General features: G+C 42.4%; 1 protein-coding gene across 2 annotated transcripts in view; it reads right to left on the reverse strand.

Moving 5' to 3' along the window:
- Positions 1–824: 824 nt before the first annotated feature.
- The window catches only part of LOC125992619 (mitochondrial 10-formyltetrahydrofolate dehydrogenase), a 60,859-nt gene continuing 37,953 nt past the window's right edge, over positions 825–23,730 (reverse strand). For both annotated transcript variants that reach the window (XM_049761719.2, XM_049761720.2), the window contains exons 19-23: positions 6,717–6,815; positions 6,435–6,600; positions 3,987–4,092; positions 3,723–3,922; positions 825–2,261 (exon numbers count right to left, since the gene is read on the reverse strand). In XM_049761719.2, coding sequence (XP_049617676.1) covers positions 2,206–2,261; positions 3,723–3,922; positions 3,987–4,092; positions 6,435–6,600; positions 6,717–6,815 — 627 coding nt within the window. In that variant the 3' untranslated portion in view covers positions 825–2,205. The remainder of the gene's footprint in view (positions 2,262–3,722; positions 3,923–3,986; positions 4,093–6,434; positions 6,601–6,716; positions 6,816–23,730) is intronic.

Raw genomic sequence — 23,730 nt, forward strand, 5'->3', positions numbered from 1 at the left:
CTTTATATAAACTACAACTGAATGAGTAAAACTTAAAACGAAAGAATTTATTAACATGATAAGATAAGTAATCTTTAAAAAGAAAATTGTCGTTGAAAACCATGATTTTGTGTTTGAAAGCCTGTCCAATGTGGTCCAAATTTTGTCAAAAAAATAACAACTGATAATTGGGTTGTGTTTAGCCCGTCCAATTTGGCGCGAATTTAGTTCAAAAATAACAATTGATTATTGGGTTGTGTCGGCTATAAATCGGTTATACGAACATTGTTTGGAAACATTGTTACGTGTGCATCATTTTTGCCAGGACCTACGTAAGGAGTAATAAACCATTGTGAAAACCATTGAAAGTGTATTACTATGTCATACAGATAGTATAGTATTTGTATAGTTTATATTGTCAAAATATACAGAGAGCACAGGGTGGGACGTAATACGTTTTCAACTTTTTCCTAACCCATTTGAATGTTAACATAAATTATTTTATTTTAACTTTCTATGACAATATTTTCTAATTTTGTTTTATATGTTCAATAAACAAACAATCCTCATAATTCACAGTGACTGTCTCCAATTGATGATATTCAAATAAGATGAATTTCTATCCCGAGGCGCTTTGCCTTTGTTTCATGTCATGGTTTTGACCATTGGCGTAGCAAGCAAGACAAGACTGGGAGGGATCTGACACTGAAAAAATAAGGACGACTTCCGCAAATGTCAACAACCGATGTCTCAATGACTCACCTACATCTTTATACAGCCAAATTACAGTCTGGTGTGTCTTTGTGGGGACTTTTTGGAGGAAACAAAAAAACAAACACAAAGTGTTGAGTGTGGCAATAGTTTTATTCATTTTTTAGCCTCACTACACCATCAGTAACGCTGGTAGTTACATGTTACTGTGCATGTCAGTTCTTCAACATAACATAGATGGAACTGGCCTTTGATGCCATTACATTTTTTTAGGGTAGCTAAAAAATAAACCATATATCCGTAAGAACATAAGATGCACTGGTCAGAGCACCGTTTCCTGAAATAAGTGTGCAAAAGGTTTTAACTTCCTAAACTCGCATTAACATATATTGCACACGTCTTTGTGTTATCTTTCGTCACTGCGTGTGTCTGTTTGTGTATGCGGGATTGACTGATTAAAAACTAAAATGAAATGAAATAGTGGCTGGTTTGAGCAGTACTCAAAACAGTCCTGCAGTGAGAGGTTTGGCCACATCCACAAAGTAGCAACTCAAAGCAAAGCGTGGCGGTCATTTGTTTCTTCTATTTCACTGTTAGGCAGCATACAATTTGGAGCAAAAATATTGGCACAACAAGGTCAGTTTCTTTGTTTTTATTTATTTCATTTCGATTTGACTTCTGTACACAGACTCTACTCAGTCAATTGTATATGCTCCACGCATAGTCTTGCTAAAATTGGACTCAAGCTATCGGGAAAACAATGGATAAGTCTGCTAGGTATTATTTTCAGGGTTTCTGGCTGATACAAGGTGAACTTTGGGAGTTATGGAAGCGCATCCACAAGCCAATGCACGACTCATGGAACTCAACCGTTAGAAAGAAGGGAACGTGGTTGAATGGGACAGCTGCATGAGAACATGATGATCTCAATCTACATCCTTGAAGGTTGGACATTTTGTCAAGCAACCAACTATAAAGCATTTTAGGATGCTCTTTTCTGACTCCATCTCTCCGTGGGTGTGTTGGCAAGGATAAGCAAAGCAGCCTTTTCCTAAACTCATATTCCTCCTCTGATCTGAAACCCAAACGGGCTCAGTATACAACAAAACAAATGAACTGACCACGTTTCAACACTTTTGGAGTCGATTCTATATCCTACACAAAAAATATCCAAGAGATTAGAATGTCTGCAGTGAAGAAGCATCTGCGTCCCTGTGATGTTTGGAATCACTCTTGCTCAAATCTGATTTTATGTGTTTGTGCGTCGACCCAATGATTGGAGTTGGAGAATATAAAAATAAAATTTAGCTGTCAGTCTGGATAAAAGGGCATGAACCTAATACAAGTTATAGTTAAAATACATACCTATGAAAGAGATAACCATTGTAACTAGATTACGTCGTTTTAATTGAATGATGATTTTCTCAAAGACGTGATTCTGAATTGTACTGGCCGTCTAGTAGCAGTAAATCCCTTCCTGTTAAGTTGTGGTTGGCATTCTGTTTAAAAAGTGTCTCAATATTCCACAGTCACTGCTTTGGTCTTGAGGTATTCCATGAGAGCATCCTCTCCTGCGAATGAGAGAGCGACCCGATTGGAGTTATCACGACACCAACGTTCTGATTTATACCAGCACAAAGTACTTATTGAAATCATAATACCATAGCATAAACCTAAAGGAGCAGGATAAGCCAGGGAAATATAACTGGTCAAATAACTTACAATTTGAAGACTTTTAAATGCGTTTGAACATTTGCACACACATTAAATGTTGTTGGATGACATTTTTTTTTTACTTTTGACTAACTTGAGAATGGAATTTCTGAGAAAAATGTGCTTGAAGGCTGAGAGTTGGAAAATTTCTTTGTAAATTTTGTGTGAGTATTGTAGGAGTATTTTTTTTTTTTAAATTTGGGATAAGTGGGGATATTTGGCATTAGTCTGGAGAAACTCAATAGTTTAATGTTGGATTAGTTAGTCAGTCAAAAAAATGTTTGAAATTACAAAAAATGAGAAATATTTTAATGGACAAAATGTTGAATTTTTGAGTAAAGTTCTTGAATCGGTAGGCATAAGCTATAGAATAACAAATTTGGAGTGATTCAAATCACAAAAATTTTTGAAATTAGAGGAGAAAGACAACATATCCTAGTATGTATTTCAATTTTATATGGATATTTAAAAGGGAAATGCAGAATTTCTGCTACATGACAATTTTGAGCATGTTGAAAATTCTTATGGTGAATTGAATGAGCCAAATACTTTAAATGCAAATGCAAAATGTTGACTGTGCCATTGGGAATAAATGGTGACCTCTTGATTTATTTTTTCTTAATTTTGCAATGAGAAAAGTAGTTGGTCATCGTGAATAAAATGGATTCTTGGAATATGTTGAGGTTAAAATTGTGTGAATTGGTGAATAAATGAAGACAGTGGTGAATAATGTAAAATATGTGAATATATAACATTTTCAGCAAAACAATTTAAATTAAGAAAATTACTGTTAATAAAATGGATAATTGGAATATGTTGACGTTAAAATTGTGTGAATTAGTGAATAAATGAAGACACAGAGGTGAATAATGTAAAATGTGTGAATATATTAAATTTTCAGCAAAAAAAATTAAATTAATAAAATTACTGTTAACATTTTGAAATGTCTGGTTGTGCAAATTATGGGAACGTTATACATACTTTGTCCCCAAGGTCATTTGAATGAACTAAATGTTTATATTTTGAAACAGGAATGATGTGTTGTTTGAAAAGAATGAGAATTGTTTGGGATCTAAAAAATGTGAAATTGTGAAAATTTTGAAATGAGAAAAAATGATTCCCGAATTACATAAATTGTCTGAATATTTTGAAATTGGAATCGAGTGAATTGGGTGAAAAATGTGGAAGGAGATAGAGGACAAGAGTGGGCAGATTAAAATATAAGAATAATAATAGTAATAATAATAACAATAATTTTAATAATAAACAATAGGAATAAAAATAGTTAATAATAAAGTCATTTGCCTGCTATAACTTACCTAGGTCTTTGCCAAAGCCAGACTGCTTGAAGCCTCCAAAAGGTGAAGCAACGTCAGTCTTGTTGTAGGTGTTGATGAATACTGTTCCAGCTTCCAAGTGTTCACTCACATACATGGCTTTGCTTATGTCACGTGTAAACACACCCGAAGCCAAGCCATACTCGGTGTCATTGGCTCGCTGTAGCACACCATCCACATCCCTGTAATTATACAAAATAAAACATTTTAACACAGGACAAGCAAAAGGGCATTTTGATTACTAACCCATCTTTAAATTTGGACACGACCATGACAGGTCCAAAGGATTCCTCTTTGGCAATGAACATATGGTCTTCCACATCAGTGAACACGGTGGGCTCCATGAAGAAACCTGTCCGGAAAAAAAAATAAAATAAAAAATGTAGTTCCCATTTTATAACACAAGAGCGCGATTGCACCCATCAAAATGGTTAATTTATGGTCTTTGTGTAGGAAAATACAAACAGGTAGGCTTTTGTTCTTTATGAGAAAAGAGGTCAAAAATGATAATTAGATTAACAAAAATTAAAAAAATAATAAAGAATAAAAGTTAGTCAGTTTGTAACCAACCTAAATTAGTTTTTCTAATAGCTACTAGTTTAATAATTGTGTCTGCAGTCAAAAGAAGAGTAAGATGTGTTACTTAACAAATCTTTTAGTTTAGAAAGAATTGAGCTAATTTTCATTTGGTGTATGATTTTCCATCTGTGGCTGCCAACACAATTTATGATTGATACACTCCTAAAACATAGTTTCAGTGACTCTTTCAGTTATATACCATTTACATTTAGTTTTATATCACGATTAACCTGCATACCACCAAGCACCATCAATTTAGTAATTTTATTTTCAATTAATGATATGAAATTTAATGATAATAATTCATTAACATCAAACAATTTTGGAACATGATTAATTTCCTTTGTACTGTTTTGAGAATAGAATAGAAAGCTTTTATTGTCATTCTACAATAACAAACAAACCGGAGATACAACAAAATTGAAGTAACCCTTGCAGATACTAGTTGTTATCACCTGTGCAAAATAAATTATCATGAAGTAATAAAAAAAAATATTATGTATCATGAGCAAACATTAAAACATTTTAATATATTTGAGACATTAAATAAAATATAAATGAATTGGGTCCCAATACCGAACCCTGTGGAATACCACAGGTTATTCTTTTCAGTTGTGATTCAATTTTCTTTTTAACATATACTCTATGTATTGCTGTAGCTATATTTTCTACAAATTCCATCACTGGCAGAAATGTTGATCGCTTGTTTCTGAAGCCATATTGGTGGTCATTTAGTCAAAGTCAAAGTCTGCTTTATTGTCAATTTCTTCACATGCCAAGACACAAAGAAATCAAAATTACGTCCCCACTATCCCGCAGTGACAAGACATAGTACACAATATACATACAAGTAAACAACACAAAAAATAAAAACAAGAAGGCACAAACAATGAATAAGTAAGAGTGATGAATAAATAATAAATAAACAAATAACACAATGAATAAGAGGAGCAAAAATGGAGCAAGTGTGCATACAGCAGACAGAATATAGCGCAAAAGTACAGGACGCTATGCAGAAGGGGGAAGAGAGTTCAGGATCCTAACAGCCAGGAAAATGAAGCTGTTGGTGAGTCTGGTGGTGCGGGAGCGCAGGCTCCTGTACCTCTTCCCAGAGGGTAGAAGATCAAACAAAGAGTGAGCGGGGTGACTCACCACTCACAATCGTGGCCGCCTTGCGGGTGAGATGGGAGGTGTAAATGTCCTTCAGGGAGGGGAGTGAAGCACCAATAATTTTACCAGCCGTGTTCACTATGTGCTGCAGGGCCTTCATGTTGTATTCAGAGCAGGCACCACCCCAGACAGCAATATAACTCGCGAGGACGCTCTCAATGGTGCCACGGTAGAATGTAGTCAATCATATTTATCATATCCTATTTAGTCGTAAGTTAGAAATTCATTTAAGGTAACAAAGAAACGGGTCTGTAATTTGACACAATTTGCTTTTCACCATTTAAAGAAAATTTAATCACTTTTTTTATTTTATCAGGAAACATACCCGTCATAAAGGATTTGTTGCAAATACAGGTGAATGGTTTGCATGTTCTCCCCGTGTCCGTGTGGGTTTTCTCTGAGCACTCCGGTTTCCTCCCACATCCCAAAAACATGCTTGGGAGGCTGATTGAGCACTCCAACTTGGCCCTAGTTGTGAGTGCGAGTGCGGATGGTTGTTCGTCTCTGTGTGCCCTGCGATTGGCTGGCAACCAGTTCAGGGTGTCCCCAACCTACTGCCCGATGACGGCTGGGATAGGCTCCAGCACGCCCGCGACCCCCGTGGGGACAAAGCGGTCCAGAAAATGGATGGATGGATGGTTCAATGACAGTTAATCTATGATTCTCGATTTTAGAGATTTTCAATCAACTCATGAACACGCCAACTCGCCTAAATATCATATTTATATCTTTGTTTTGGTCTGTTTTTGTATTTCTTATACATCCTTTTAGTTTGTTTTACATTTCATGAAATTAATTAATATTTTTATTTTTTGCAAGCTTTCTAGAGAAATTCTTTTACTGCACATTTTCTGTCATTCATTATAACAAATGTTTGTTATACGAATCATTAGTATCTTACATAAATCGGACGTTTTGCATCATGTTGATTTGTTTTTATTTTACCTGGCCTGTCCACTTGTTTGCCACCGTATACCAAAGTAGCTCCTTCTTTTATTCCAACATCACAGTACTCCAGCAGCTTGTCCAAGTGTGCTTTGTGATTCTGTGGCCCATGATCTGTGGATCGATCTAGCGGGTCTCCAATTTTCATCTTCTTTAACTCCGCCACCTTAGTGAAGGGAAGGGAGAGAGTTTGTTGAATCATAACAATGCAATATGAAGTGCTACTCAAAATGGAAGGACTTCGCTAAGACTATGACAGCCTTTCCACTTGACAAAACTCACCACGCGGCCAATGAATTCATCATGAATTGATTCCTCCACAAAAAGGCGCCCAGCGGCAATGCAATTTTCCCCTTTGTTGAAATACACTGAGCTCATACCCTATAATGACAAGAGTAACAAATAAAAAAAAACATTTTATTAAACCCTCAGATTTATTATTTAGTATCACAGCAAATCTTGAATTGAGAAACTTGGTATGGGGAGAAGCAGAATTTATTGATCACATGAACAATTATTCAATTCAATGGCATTCATAAAGAGACTGCAAATGGCTAATTACTTTTCCTCCAAAAGTCTCATTGTGTGAAGGCGATGGCCTTCACACATGTTATTCTACACCGTTCTCTATTATTATTATTAGTGTGAAGGTGAAGACCTTCACACTATTGTTATTCCTGTCCTTTATTATTATTAGTGTGAAGGTGAAGACCTTCACACTATTGTTATTCCTGTCCTTTATTATTATTGTGTGAAGGCGAAGGCCTTCACACATTGTTATTCTATTTTATTATTATTAGTGTGTGAAGGCGAAGACCTTCATTAGTGTGAAGGTGAAGACCTTCACACTATTGTTATTCCTGTCCTTCATTATTATTATTAGTGTGAAGGTGAAGACCTTCACACTATTGTTATTCTTGTCCTTTATTATTATTATTATTAGTGTGTTATTCCTGTCCTTTATTATTATTATTATTAGTGTGAAGGTGAAGGTCTTCACCTTCACACTATTGTTATTCCTGTCCTTTATTAGTGTGAAGGTGAAGACCTTCACACTATTGTTATTCCTGTCCTTTATTGTGTGAAGGCGAAGGCTTTCACACATATGTTATTCTACTTTATTATTATTATTATTATTATTATTATTATGTGAAGGCGAAGGCCTTCACACAATGTTATTCTGCTTTATTATTGGGTGAAGGCGAAGGCATTGTTATTCTACTTTATTAGTGTGAAGTTGAAGACCTTCACACTATTGTTATTCCTGTCCTTTATTATTATTATTATTAGTGTGAAAGTGAAGACCTTCACACTATTGTTATTCCTGTCCTTTATTATTATTATTAGTGTGAAGGTTAAGACCTTCAAACTATTGTTATTCCTGTCCTTTATTATTATTATTAATGTGAAGGTGAAGACCTTCACACTGTTGTTATTCGTGTCCTTTATTGTGTGACGGTGATGGCCTTCACACGTAAGTTATTCTACTCCATTCTCTATTATTTTTATTATTATTGTTATTATTGTCACCTCCGTGAGTCGTCACCTTATCGTGGGGGAGGGGTTTGCGTGCCCCTATGATCCTAAGAACCATGTTGTCGGGGGCTTCATGCCCATGGCAAACGGGTCATAGGTGAGGGGCCAGACAAAGCACGGCTCACAGAAGCCCCTTATGATGAGTAAAATAAATGGACTTCGTTTTCCCTCGCCCGGACGCGGATCACCGGGGCCCCCCTCTGGTGCCAGGCCTGGAGGCGGGGCTCAAAGGCGAGTGTCTGGTGGCCGGGCCTTCGCCCATGGGGCCCGGCCGGGCACAGCCCGAAAAGGAAACGTGGGTCCCCCTTCCCATGGGCTCACCACCTGTGGGAGGGGCCAAAAGGGTCGGTTGCAGTGTGAGCTGGGCGGCGGCCAAAGGCAGGGACCTTGGCGGTCTGATTCCCGGCTGCAGAAGCTGGCTCTTGGGACATGGAATGTCACTTCTCTGGCTGGAAAGGAGCCCGAGCTGGTGTGCGAGGCAGAAAAATTCCGACTAGATATAGTCGGACTAGCCTCCACGCACAGTTTGGGTTCCAGTACAAGCCCTCTTGATAGGGGCTGGACTCTCTTCCACTCTGGAGTTGCCCACGGTGAGAGGCGTCGAGCAGGTGAGGGTATACTTATTGCACACCGGCTGGGCGCCTGCACATTGGGGTGCACCCCGGTGAACCAGAGGGTAGCCTCCCTCCGCATTTGGGTGGGGGGACGGGTCCTGACTGTTGTTTGTTTATGCACCAAACGGCAGCTCAGACTACCCACACTTCTTGGAGTCCCTGGAGGAAGTGCTGGAGAGCGCTCCTTCTGGGGACTCCATCGTTCTACTGGGTTACTTCAATGCTCACGTGGGCAATAACAGTGAGACCTGGAAGGGCGTGATTGGGAGGAACGCCCCCCCCCCCCCAATATGAACCCGAGCGATGTTCTATTATTCTGTGCTCGACACGGATTTTCAATAATGAACACCATGTTCAAACATAAGGATGTCATGTGTGCACTTGGCACCAGGACACCCTAGGCCGCAGTTCGATGATCGACTTTGTAGTCGTGTCATCGGATTTGCGGCCGCATGTTTTGGACACTCGGGTGAAGAGAGGGGCGGAGCTGTCAACTGATCACCACCCGGTGGTGGGTTGGCTCCGAGGGTGGGGGAAGATGCCGGTCCGACCTGGCAGACCCAAACGCTCTGTGAGGGTCTGCTGGGAACGTCTGGCAGAATCTCCTGTCAGGAAGAGCTACAACTCGCACCTCCGGCAGAGCTTTTCCCCCGTCCCGGGGGAGTTGGGGAACATTGAGTCTGAGTGGACCATGTTCCGCGCCTCCATTGTTGAGGCGGCCGACCAAAGCTGTGGCCGTAAGGTCGTTGGTGCCTGTCGTGGCGGCAATCCCTGAACCCGCTGGTGGACACCAGCAGTAAGGGATGCCGTCAAGCTAAAGAAGGAGTCCTATCGGGCCGTTTTGGCCTGCGGGACTTCGGAGGCAGCTGACAGGTACCGGATGGCCAAGTGGAACGCGGCTTTGGCGGTTGCTGTGGGAGGAGTTTGGTGAGGCCATGGAAAATGACTTCCGGACGGCTTCGAGGAAATTCTGGCCCACCAAACGGCGTCTCAGGAGGGGGAAGCAGTGCAATGTCAACACTGTTTACAGTGAGGATGGCGTGCTGCTGACCTCGACTCGGGACGTCGTGAGTCGGTGGGGAGAATACTTCGAAGACCTCCTCAATTCCACCTACACGCCATCTATTGAGGAAACAGGGCCTGGAGACTCTGAGGCAGATTCTCCAATCTCTGGGGTCAAAGTCACCGAGGTAGTTAAAAAAAACTCCTTTGTGGTAAGGCCCCGGGGCTGGATGAGATCCACCGGAGTTCTTAAGGGCTCTGGATGTTGTGGGGCTGTCATGGCTGACACACGTCTACAACATTGCGTGGACATCGGGGACAGTGCCTCTGGATTGGCAGACTGGGGTGGTGGTTCCCCTCTTTAAGAAGGGAGACCGGAGGGTGTGTTCCAATTACAGGGGAATCACACTCCTCAGCCTGGAGAGGAGGGTCCGTCGGTAGGTCGAACCTTGGATTCAGGAGGAGCAGTGTGGCTTTCGTCCTGGCCGTGGAACAGTGGAACAGCTCTACACCCTCAGCAGGATCCTTGAGGGTGCATGGGAGTTCGCCCAACCAGTTCACATATGTTTTGTGGACTTGGAGAAGGCGTTCGACTGTGTCCCTCGGGAGGTTCTGTGGAGGGTGCTTCGGGAGTACGGGGTGCCGAGTCTTGTTCACGAGTGAGGTGAGGATGGAGCGTGAGATCGACAGGCGGATCGGTGCAGCGTCGGCAGTAATGCGGACCCTGTACCGGTCCGTTGTGGTGAAGAGAGCTGAGCCAAAAGGCAAAGCTCTCAATTTACCGGTCGATTTACGGGTCGTAACCGAAAGAACGAGATCCCAGATACAAGCGTTCGAAACGAGTTTTCTCTGCAGGATGTCCGGGCTCTCCCTTAGAGATAGGGTGAGAAGCTCGGTCATCCGGGAGAGACTCGGAGTAGAGTCGCTACTCCTCCACGTTGAGAGGAGCCAGATGAGGTGGGATGCCTCCTGGACGCCTCCCTGGGGAGGTGTTCCGGGCATGTCCGACCGGTAGGAGACCGCGGGGACGACACAGGACACGCTGGAGAGACTATGTCTCTCAGCTGGCCTGGGTACGCCTTGGGATCCCCCGGGATGAGCTGGATGAAGTGGCTGGGGAGAGGGAAGTCTGGGAGTCCCTCCTAAAGCTGCTGCCTCCGCGACCCGACCCCAGATAAGCGGAAGAAGATGGATGGATGGATGGATGGATGGATGGATTGTTATTATTGTGTGAAGGCGATGGTATAATATGTTATTCTACACCATTCACTATTATTATTACTAGAATTTGCAATTCCTGAAGAAATTGCGTGTGAAGGTGAAGAATTTGAATAAACACTTGGGGAATGCTGCAAATGATGTTGAAACGAGTTGAATCGGTTGAAAAATGTAGAAATTAGAAGGGAAAAAAGGACATTTTGGAAAATTGGGTGTGAATTTCAAAATTAAAAATGTGGAAATTTTGGTAAGTGGGAATAGGTAGGAAAATGATGAACAGTTGAAAGTTGAAATGCGTTGAATCAGTTGAAAAATTTAGAAATTAGAGTATAAAAGTGAAATTTTGGAGAATTTGGTTGAATTTCAAATTTGGAATATTTGGTAAGTGGGACGTTGTGGAATAGGTAGGCAAAAGATGAACAGTTGAAAGTTGAAATGAGTTGAATAAGTTGAAAAATGTGGAAATTAGAGTAGAAAAACAAAATTGAAGAGAATTAGGGACGTTGTGGAATAGGTAGGCAAAAGATGAACAGTTGAAAGTTGGAATGAGTTGAATAAGTTGAAAAATGTAGAAATTAGAGTAGAAAAACAAAATTGAAGAGAATTAGGTTGAATTTCAAATTTGAAAATTTGGAATTTTTGGTAAGTGGGAAGTTGTGGAATAGGTAGGCAAAAGATGAACAGTTGAAAGTTGGAACAGGTTGAATCGGTTAATAAATGTAGAAGTTAGTGCAAATGTTGAATCACCATAGAGAATGAATGGGAATTTTAAAGAAAAAGCAATTGCGGCAATTTTTTTTTAAATTTGGAACGAAACAAAATATACGGCTTCGGGAGGTTCAGTTTTGGGGTTAAAATATTGAAACGGGTTTATTTGGACAAAAATTGCAAAAGTTAGCGCAAATGTAGCTATTTGGGGCACTTTGTGTTGAAATAAGGTCACTTTTGGTTTGATTCGGGTCACTTCCGGTTTATTTGGGTCACTTCCAGTTTAATATAGGTCACTTCCGGTTTAGCTGAGGTCACTTCCGGTTTATTTGGTGTCACTTCCGGTTTAAAACGTCACTTCTGGTTTATTTTGGGTCACTTCCGGTTTGATTTGGGTCGCTTCCGGTTCACCTGAGGTCACTTCCTGTTTACCTAAGGTCACTTCCGGTTTGATTTGGGGCACTTCCGGTTCATTCTGGCTTCATCGGGGCACTTCCTTGTCAATACAAGATGGCCGCCACACTGGAAGTGGGGGTCAAGGGTTGAATTGTGAAAGCATAGTGGAAGTGGGGGTGAAGGGGGTGAATATGGTAAGCATAAGGTGAACAAAGTGAATAAAGTTGGAATGGGTTGAATCGGTTGAAAAATGTAGAAATTAGAAGGGAAAAACTACATTTTAGAAAATTTGGTGTGAATTTCAAAATTGAAAATTTCGAAATTTTGGTAAGTGGCAAGGTGTGGAATAGGTAGGCAAAAGATGAACAGTTGAAAGTTGGAACGAGTTGAATCGGTGGAAAAATGTAGAAATTAGAAGTGAAAAACTAAATTTAGTGAAGTTTTGCAAAATTGTGTGCAAATTTCAAAAGTGAAAACGTGAAAGTTTTTAATTTGGCAAGTTTGGGAATGTCCCCAATGTGATTTGAATGTGTTGAAATAAGGTAATTTCAAACTGGAACAACGTAAATGTGAAATGTTGAATCTGCCATTAAGAATGAATGGGGAAGAATTTGCCGGAAATTTGTCAATTTATTGAAAACGGAAATTTTTTGAATGAAAAAAATGTAAGCAGCCGTGTCATGAATATTTGGAATAAGTGAAAAGTGGAATGGAGTGAATCGGTTGAAGTATGTGTAATAATAATAAAGGACAGCCATAACAATAGTGTGAAGGTTTTCACCTTCACACTAATAAAGGACAGCAATAACAATAGTGTGAAGGTCTTCACCTTCACACTAATAAAGGACAGCAATAACAATAGTGTGAAGGTCTTCACCTTCACATTGATAATAATAAAGGTCAGCAATAACAATAGGGTGAAGGTCTTCACCTTCACACTAATACCTAGAATTTGCAATTCCTGAAGAAATTGCGTGTGAAGCTAAAGAAGTTGAATAAATACTTGGGGAATGTTGCAGAATGATGTTGAAACGAGTTGAATCGGTTGAAAAATGTAGAAATTAGAGTTGAAAAATGGAATTTTGGAGAATTTGTTTGAATTTCAAATTTGAAAGTTTGGAATTTTTAATAATAATAGAGAATGGTGTAGAATAACATATGTGAAGGCCATCGCCTTCACACAATAAAGTCCAGCAATAACAATAGTGTGAAGGTCTTCACCTTCACACTAATAAAGGACAGCAATAACAATAGTGTGAAGGTCTTCACCTTCACATTGATAATAATAAAGGACAGGAATAACAATAGTGTGAAGGTCTTCACCGTCACTCAAATAAAGGACAGCAATAACAATAGTGTGAAGGTATTCACCTTCACACTATTGTTATTGCTGTCCTTTGTGTGAAGGCGATGGCCTTCACATATCTTATTCTACACCAGGGGTGGGAAAACTTTTTGACTTGCGGGCCGAATTGGGTTCTAAATTTTGACCGGGGGGCCGAACCAGGAGCAGATGGATGTAGTGTTTGTGTGAAGTAATATAAACGACCTGTGAAGGTCATTGCATGAAAGGTTTTGGCCTTTAGTAGGTAGTAAAGCATGGATAAGAATCGGTGAAAGCATACATCCAAATAAAGTAATCAAAACGGCAACACGGTGAGGGGTATCTGAAAATCAGAGCAGAGTTTTAACTCACAAACACCTGGTAACAGAGGTGAGGAAACGGAAAACACTTCCTTAAAGTAAGCCTTAAGAACTTTACAGGTTAAGATTAGTCACAAACAGGTGGTGCATCAATGTCCTTGAGCATCCTGCATTGTTTGAAAATGAGAATGTCGCTAGTTTCAATCCCTGCTATTTGTACAGATCATATTCAAAATGCATTTTTTTACAGCAAACTTGAAAGCCATTCATTCATTCTTCATTTTCAGTGGGAACAGTGTTGTTGGTCTCCCTTTTTTTGCTAGTGTGTCATAGTCTGGAGTAAATTTTGTTGTTGCAATTCTTAGGAGAGATCCGAGGTGTTGGTCCGTTTACCTAGATCTGTGACGGGTTGATGTTGATGATCATGTGGCTGAACGTCACGTGGCGTACGTCGAGCCAAATTGGCCACTCTTTTTAAACACTCGGCACTCAGTGTCCACCTTGCTTTTCCTTGGGCGACTCATTTTAATGGAAGGATTCCAGGGGAAGGTTTGTGGGTGGCTTTAGCGTAAAACTGTATCCGAAAGCTCGGCGTGCAAATTACAAGAATCTTGTCGTCACAGCCCACGCTCTAAATTCGGCACTGATACAAATAGAGCGCGAGTGCGCCATTTCCGTACTACTGAGTACGTACACGTACTATTGAGTGTGCACCGAGCTTTCTGACACGGCTTCCGGTAGTAAATGCGCAGGCGAGTGGTTCCCCATCTACTGGCAGTCATTGGAGGCAAAATGACCGAAAAAAAAAAGTTTAATTATACAATTTATTTAGGGTTGCGGGCCGGATTAAATGGTCTCGTGGGCCGGATGTGGCCCGCGGGCCGTAGTTTGCCCATACCTGGTCTAAGGCCTCTTTGACAGAGGGGAAACAAAATCAGCAAAGTTTGGTTCTGTTAATTCCCACTCAGTTGACACGTTCTTCTCGGCTAACAGTCGTCGCGCTATGGTCCCAACCGCAGAGAAACTTTTCTTCCTTCAGAAGTATGTTGGGGGTGGAGCTAAAGAAGCCATAGAAGGCTACTTCATGAGTGACTCTGATGATGCGTATAAAGCAGCATGGGATCTGCTCCACGAACGATATGGTAAGCCCTTCGTCATTGCCATGGCTTTCAGAGACAAACTACATTCCTGGCCTAAGATAGCCTCTAAGGCAGGGGTGCTCAATACGTCGATCGACCAGTCGATCGCCAAGCTACTACTGGTAGATCGCATGACGTTAAAAAAAAAAAAATGCTGAAAAATGCTGTATGCTAGAATCCAGCCCATCGCTTGATTGACATACAGGTAGGCCTGTCGGGAGGCAATACCAGTGCACCGCACATGCGCAATAGACAGTGACTGCAACCCCTCACCGCAGCATGTTTAACGGCCGCGCACACACAAACCGCCAAAGTTTATAAGCTAATCAACACATGCACTCACGTTTTTCTTTTAAACAAAAGAAAGTTTATGACCATCAAAAATGAGGGGTTGCTGGACCTAGTAAGAAGCCAAAAACGTATCACTTTCATACGGAATGGGAGTTGGACTTTTTTCTCCCAGTCATTTTCTAAGTGCGTTGGAAAAATACACGCACTATATTATTTATTTATTTATTTATTGTAGTGGGTTAGATCTTTGTGACTTGGTCATTTTAAAAGTAGCTCGTAAGCTGAAAAAGTTTGAGCACCCCTGCTCTAAGGAGAGTGGCGATTTGAGGAATTTTGTGGACTTCTTGCGTAGTTGCGACTCGGCAATGACAAAAAGTGACAGACTAAATATACTTAATGATGGGATCGAAAATCAGAAGCTCAGTGCCAAGCTGCCAGACTGGTTATGCACCAGATGAAATCGTAGGGCCACTCAATACCAACTGCAGCATGATAAGTTCCCAAGTTTCAACTACTTTGTCACATTTCTGTCGATGGAAGCAAGCATCGCATGTAATCCAATTACATCATACCAAGTCGTCACCTTACCGTGGTGGAGGTGTTTGCGTGCCCCTATGATCCTAGGAGCCATGTTGTCGGGGGCTTCGTGCCCCTGGTAGGGTCACCAATGGCAAACGGGTCCTAGGTGAGGGGTCAGACAAAGCACGGCTCACCCAAGCCCCTTATGATGAAAAACATAAATGGATTTTGTTTTCCCTCGCCCGGACACGGGTCACCGGGGCCTCCCTCTGGAGCCAGGCCTGGAGGCGGGGCTCGAAGGCGAGCGTCTGGTGGCCGGGCCTTCGCCCATGGGGCCTGGCCGGGCATAGCCCGAAATTGAAACGTGGGTCCCCCTTCCCATGGGCTCACCACCTGTGGGAGGGGCCGAAGGGGTCGGGTGCAATGTGAGCTGGGCGGCAGCCAAAGGCAGGAACCTTGGCGGTCTGATTCCCGGCTGCAGAAGCTGGCTCTTGGGACATGGAATGTCACCTCTCTGGCTGGAAAGGAGCCCGAGCTGGTGTGCGAGGCAGAAAGATTCCGACTAGATATAGTCGGACTAGCCTCCACGCACAGTTTGGGTTCCGGTACAATCCCTCTCGAGAGGGGCTGGACTCTCTTCCACTCTGGAGTTGCCCACGGTGAGAGGCGTCGAGCAGGTGTGGGTATACTTATTGCCCCCCGGCTGGGCGCCTGCACATTGGGGTTCACCCCGGTGAACGAGAGGGTAGCCTCCCTCCGCCTTCGGGTGGGGGGACAGGTCCTGACTGTTGTTTGTGTCTATGCACCAAACGGCAGCTCAGAGTACCCACCCTTCTTGGGGTCCCTGGAGGAAGTGCTGGAGAGCGCTCCTCCTGGGGACTCTATCGTTCTACTGGGTGACTTCAATGCTCACGTGGGCAATGACAGTGAGACCTGGAAGGGCGTGATTGGGAGGAACGGCCCCCCTGATCTGAACCCGAGCGGTGTTCTATTGTTGGACTTCTGTGCTCGACACGGATTTTCAATAATGAACACCATGTTCAAACATAAGGATGTCCATGTGTGCACTTGGCACCAGGACACCCTAGGCCGCAGTTCGAAGACCGACTTTGTAGTCGTGTTATCGGATTTGCGGCCGCATGTTTTGGACACTCGGGTGAAGAGAGGGGCGGAGCTGTCAACCGATCACCACCTGGTGGTGGGTTGGCTCCGATGGTGGGGGAAGATGCCGGTCCGACCTGGCAGACCCAAACGGTCTGTGAGGGTCTGCTGGGAACGTCTGGCAGAATCTCCTGTCAGGAAGAGCTTCAACTCCCACCTCCGGCAGAGCTTTTCCCACGTCCCGGGGGAGGCGGGGGACATTGAGTCTGAGTGGACCATGTTCCGCGCCTCCATTGTTGAGGCGGCCGACCGGAGCTGTGGCCGTAAGGTCGTTGGTGCCTGTCGTGGCGGCAATCCCCGAACCCGCTGGTGGACACCGGCGGTAAGGGATGCCGTCAAGCTGAAGAAGGAGTCCTATCGGGCCGTTTTGGCCTGCGGGACTCCGGAGGCAGCTGATTTCCAAGCGGAACGCGGCTTCGGCGGTTGCTGAGGCAAAAACCCGGGCGTGGTAGGAGTTTGGCGAGTTCATGGAGAATGACTTCCGGACGGCTTCGAGGAAATTCTGGTCCACCATCCGGCGTCTCAGGAGGGGGAAGCAGTGCAACGTCAACTCTGTTTACAGTGGGGATGGCGTGCTGCTGACCTCGACTAGGGGACGTCGTGAGTCGGTGGGGAGAATACTTCGAAGACCTCCTCAATTCCACCTACACGCCTTCCATTGAGGAAGCAGGGCCTGGAGACTCTGAGGCGGATTCTCCAATCTCTGGGGTCGAAGTCACTGAGGTAGTTAAAAAACTCCTTGGTGGCAAGGCCCCGGTGGTGGATGAGATCCGCCCGGAGTTCTTAAAGGCTCTGGATGTTGTGGGGCTGTCATGGCTGACACGCCTCTACAACGTTGCGTGGACATCGGGGACAGTGCCTCTGGATTGGCAGACTGGGGTGGTGGTTCCCCTCTTCAAGAAGGGGGACCGGAGGGTGTGTTCCAATTACAGGGGAATCACACTCCTCAGCCTCCCTGGTAAAGTCTATTCAGGGGTGCTGGAGAGGAGGGTCCGTCGGGAGGTCGAACCTCGGATTCAGGAGGAGCAGTGTGGCTTTCGTCCTGGCCGTGGAACAGTGGACCAGCTCTACACCCTCGGCAGGATCCTTGAGGGTGCATGGGAGTTCGCCCAACCAGTCCACATGTGTTTTGTGGACTTGGAGAAGGCGTTCAACCGTGTCCCTCGGGAGGTTCTGTGGAGGGTGCTTCGGGAGTACGGGGTGCCGAGCCAACTGATAAGGGCGGTTCGGTCCCTGTATCACCGATGCCAGAGTCTGGTCCGCATTTCCGGCAGTAAGTCGGATTCGTTCCCAGTGAGGGTTGGACTCCGCCAAGGCTGCCCTTTGTCACCGATTCTGTTCATAATTTTTATGGACAGAATTTCTAGGCGCAGCCGAGGCGTTGAGGGGGTCCGGTTTGGGGACCTCAGCATCGCGTCTCTGCTTTTTGCAGATGACGTGGTGCTGTTGGCTTCTTCAGGCCGTGATCTCCAGCTCTCGCTGGAACGGTTCGCAGCCGAGTCTGAAGCGGTCGGGATGAGGGTCAGCACCTCCAAATCCGAGTCCATGGTCCTCGATCGGAAAAGGGTGGAATGCCCTCTCCGGATCGGGGATGAGATCCTGCCCCAAGTGGAGGAGTTCAAGTATCTTGGAGTCTTGTTCACGAGTGAGGGGAGGATGGAGTGTGAGATCGACAGGCGGATCGGTGCAGCGTCGGCAGTAATGCGGACCCTGTACCGGTCCGTTGTGGTGAAGAGAGAGCTGAGCCAAAAGGCAAAGCTCTCAATTTACCAGTCGATTTACGCTCCTACCCTCACCTATGGTCACGAGCTATGGGTCGTGACCGAAAGAACGAGATCTTGGATACAAGCGGCCGAAATGAGTTTTCTCCGCAGGATATCCGGGCTCTCCCTTAGAGATAGGGTGAGAAGCTTTGTCATCCGGGAGAGACTCGGAGTAGAGTCGCTACTCCTCCACGTTGAGAGGAGCCAGATGAGGTGGCTTGGGCATCTTATCAGGATGCCTCCTGGACGCCTCCATGGGGAGGTGTTCCGGGCATGTCCCACCGGTAGGAGACCCCGGGGACGACCCAGGACGCGCTGGAGAGACTATGTCTCTCAGCTGGCCTGGGAACGCCTTGGGATCCCCCGGGATGAGCTGGATGAAGTGGCTGGGGAGAGGGAAGTCTGGGAGTCCCTCCTAAAGCTGCTGCCCCCGCGACCCGACCACGGATAAGCGGAAGATGGATGGATGGATGGATGGATGGATGGATGGATGGATGGATGGATGGATGGATGGATGGATGGATGGATGGATGGATGGATGGATGGATGGATGGATGGGTTAGATGGTTCTCTATAATCAGCATTATTTACAAGTCGAATGAAGAAGTTGAAGAATGAAGATTGGATCTGTGTTGGTTTCGTATGTGTTGCCCCATACTCTACACAGTACATAATGTATGGGAGTATGAAGGAGCAGTACAAGGAATATAATGATGACTGATTTATAAGGTCTTTTACTTTATATAATACTGCTAGTGATTTTGAAATCTTTGATTTGATATACATTATATGTGGTTTCCAATTTAATTTTTCATCTATAAGCACTCCAAGAAATTTTACTTCATTTACTCTTTCTATTTCTATATTATTTATTGTAAGAATTTTTTCTGTGTTAGTCGGACGGTTTCCAAATATAATATACCTTGTTTTACTTAAATTTAATGTATGTTTATTTGTGTCAAACCAACTCTGTAATTTTTCCATTTCAATACCCACAGTATCCGTAGTTTGCCCATACCTGTTCTACACCATTCTCTATTATTGTTAAAGAATTAATATTGTTATTATCACACTAATAATAATAAAGGACAGCAATAACAATAGTGTGAAGGTCTTCACCTTCATACTAATAATAAAGGACAGCAATAAAAATAGTGTGAAGGTCTTCACCTTCACATTAATAAAGGACAGCAATAACAATAGTGTGAAGGTCTTCACCTTCACACTGATAATAATAATAATAATAATAATAATAGTAATAATAATAATGATAATAATAGAGAATGGTGTAGAATAACACTATACTTTCACAATGAACCGGAAGTGACCTCAGATCAAACCGGAAGTGACCCCAAATCAAACCGGAAGTGACTTTTTTGAACTGGAAGTGACCTTTTTTAAACCGGAAGTGACCCCAAATAAACCGGAAGTGACCTTTTTAAACCGGAAGTGACCCCCAAATAAACCGGAAGTGACCTCAGCTTGACCAAAAGTTCCTCTCACCAAACCGGAAGTGACCCAAATAGACCGGAAGTGACCCAAATCAAACCGGAAGTGACCTTATTTCAACATTAATTGCCCTAAATACCTACATTGGCGTTAACTTTTGCATTTTTTGTACGATTAAACCCGTTTCAACATTTTAACCCCAAAAGTGAGCCTCCTGAAGCCATTTCTTTACCTTTTGTTCCAAATTTCAAAAATTTTTGGCGCATTTTTTTTCTTTTAATTCCCATTCATTCTCTATCAGGATTCAAGATTTGCTCTAACTTCTACATTTTTTAACCAATTCAACTCGTTCCAACTTTCAACTGTTCATCTTTTGCCTTCCACAACTTCCCACTTACCAACAATTCTCTACAATTTTGCTACTCTAATTTCTACATTTTTCAACCGATTCAACCCATTCCAACTTTATTCACTTTGTTCACCTTATGCTTACCATATTCACCCCCTTGACCCCCAGTTCCAGTGTGGCGGCCATCTTGGATTGACCCTGAAGTGCCCCAATGAACTCGGAATGAACCGGAAGTGCCCCAAATCAAACCGGAATTGACCCAAAATGAACCGGAAGTGACCTAAGGTAAACCGGAAGTGACCCCAAATCAAACCGGAAGTGACCCCAAATCAAACCGGAAGTGACCTTTTTAAACCGGAAGTGACCCAAAATAAACCGGAAGTGATCTCAGGTAGACCGGAAGTGCCTCTAATCAAACCGGAAGTGACCCAAATAGACCGGAAGTGACCCAAATCTAACCGGAAGTGACCATATTTCAACATTAGGTGCCTTAAATACCTACATTTGGGCTAACTTTTACAAAGTTTGGCCGATTAAACCCGTTTCAACATTTTAACCCCAAAAGTGAACCTCCTGAAGCCGTTTTTTTCCTTTTGTTCCAAATTTCCAAAAATTTTGGCGCAATTTTTTTTCTTTTAATTCCCATTCATTCTCTATTAGGATTCAAGATTCGCTCAAACTTCTACATTTTTTAACCGATTCAACTCGTTCCAACTTTCAACTGTTCATCTTTTGCCTTCCTATTCCACAACTTCCCACTTACCAAAAATTCTCTGCAATTTTGTTTTTCTACTGTAATTTATACATTTTTGAACCGATTCAACCCATTCCAACTTTATTCACTTTGTTCACCTTATGCTTACCATATTCACCCCCTTGACCCCCACTTCCAGTGTGGCGGCCATCTTGGATTGACCTTGAAGTGCCCCCAATGAACCCAGAATGAACCAGAAGTATCTCAAATCAAACCGGAAGTGACCTTAGGTAAACCAGAAGTGACCTTAGGTAAACCGGAAGTGACCCAAAATCAAACCGGAAGTGAGCCCAAATCAAACCGGAAGTGACCTTTTTAAACAGGAAGTGACCTTTTTAAACCGGAAGTGACCTCAGCTAGACAGGAAGTGCCTCTTATCAAACCGGAAGTGACCCAAATAGACCGGAAGTGACCTAAATCAAACCAGAAGTGACCATATTTCAACATTAAGTGCCCTAAATACCTACATTTGCGCTAACTTTTGCAAATTTTGCCCGATTAAACCCATTTCAACATTTTAACCCCAAAAGTGAACCTCCTAAAGCTGTTTTTTTTCCTTTTGTTCCAAATTTCAAAAAATGTTGGTGCAATTTTTTTTCTTTTAATTCCCATTCATTCTCTATTAGGATTCAAGATTTGCTCTAACTTCTACATTTTTTAACCGATTCAACTCGTTCCAACTTTGAACTGTTCTTCTTTTGCCTTCCTATTCCACAACTACCCACTTACCAAAAATTCTCTACAATTTTGTTTTTTTAATCTAATTTCTACATTTTTCAACTTATTCAACCCATTCGACCTTTCAACTGTTCATCATTTTCCTACCTATTCCACAACTTCCCACTTACCCAAAATTCCAAATTTTCAATTTTGTAATTCACACCCAATTTTCCCAAATTTCCTTTTTCCCTTGTAATTTCTACATTTTTCAACCGATTCAACTCTTTTCAACATCATTCTGCAACATTCCCCAAGTATTTATTCAACCTCTTCACCTTCACACGCAATTTCTTCAGGAATTGCAAATTCTAGTTATTATTCTACTTATTCCGCTCACTTTTTTGTCCGTTAACTACTTCCACATACTTCAACCGATTCACTCCATTCCACTTTTCACTGATTCCAAATATTCATGACACGGGTGCTTACATTTTTTTCGTTCAAAAAACTTTCCGTTTTCGCAAAATTCACAAAATTCCGGCAAATTCTTCCCCATTCATTCTTAATGGCAGATTCAACATTTCACATTTACGTTGCTCCAGTTTAAAATTCACTTAATTCAACACATTCAAATCACATTGGGGACATTCCCAAACTTGCCAAATTCAAAAATTTCACGTTTTTACTTTTAAAATTTGCACAAAATTTTGCAAAATTTCACAAAATTTAGTTTTTCACTTCTAATTTCTACATTTTTCCACCGATTCAACTCGTTCCAACTTTCAATTGTTCATCTTTTGCCTACCTATTCCACACCTTCCCACTTACCAAAATTTCCAAATTTTCAATTTTGAAATTCACACCAAATTTTCCAAAAATTTAGTTTTTCCCTTCTAATTTCTACATTTTTCAACCGATTCAACCCATTCCAACTTTATTCACTTTGTTCACCTTATGCTTACCATATTCACCCCCTTCACCCCCACTATGCTTTCACAATTCAACCCTTGACCCCCACTTCCAGAGCGGCGGCCATCTTGGATTGACCCTGAAGTGCCCCAATGAACCCGGAATGAACTAGAAGTGCCCCAAATGAAACCGGAATTGACCCCGAATGAACCGGAGGTGACCTGAGGTAAACCGGAAGTGATCCTAAATCAAACCGGAAGTGACCCCAAATCAAACCGGAAGTGACCTTTTTAAACTGGAAGTGACCTTTTTAAACCGGAAGTGACCCCAAATAAACCGGAAGTGAACTCAGCTAGACCGGAAGTGCCTCTAATCAAACCGGAAGTGACCCAAATAGACCGGAAGTGACCCAAATCAAACAGGAAGTGACCATATTTCAACATTAAGTGCCATAAATACCTACATTTGCGCTAAATTTTGCAAATTTTGCCCTATTAAACCCATTTCAACATTTTAACCCCAAAAGTCAACCTCCTGAAGCCGTTTTTTTTCCTTTTGTTCCAAATTTCAAAAAATTTTGGTGCATTTTTTTTTCTTTTAATTCCCATTCATTCTCTATTAGGAATCAAGATTTGCTCTAACTTCTACATTTTTTAACCGATTCAACTCGTTCCAACTTTCAACTGTTCCTCTTTTGCCTTCCTATTCCACAACTTCCCACTTAACAAAAATTCTCTACAATTTTGTTTTTCTACTCTAATTTCTACATTTTTCAACTTATTCAACCCATTCCACCTTTCAGCTGTTCATCATTTTCCTACCTATTCCACAACTTCCCACGTACCCAAAATTCCAAATTTTCAGTTTTGAAATTCACACCCAATTTTCCCAAATTTCCTTTTTCCCTTGTAATTTCTACATTTTTCAACCGATTCAACTCTTTTCAACATCATTCTGCAACATTCCCCAAGTATTTATTCAACCTCTTCACCTTCACACGCAATTTCTTCAGGAATTGCAAATTCTAGTTATTATTATTCTACTTATTCCGCTCACTTATTTGACGCTTAACTACTTCCACATACTTTAACCGATTCACTCCGTTCCACTTTTCACTTATTCCAAATGTTCATGACACGGACGGCTGCTTACATTTTTTTCGTTCAAAAAATTTTCCGTTTTCA

The sequence above is a fragment of the Syngnathus scovelli genome, unplaced genomic scaffold, assembly GCF_024217435.2.
Source record: "Syngnathus scovelli strain Florida unplaced genomic scaffold, RoL_Ssco_1.2 HiC_scaffold_23, whole genome shotgun sequence".
Classification (NCBI taxonomy): Eukaryota; Metazoa; Chordata; class Actinopteri; order Syngnathiformes; family Syngnathidae; genus Syngnathus; species Syngnathus scovelli.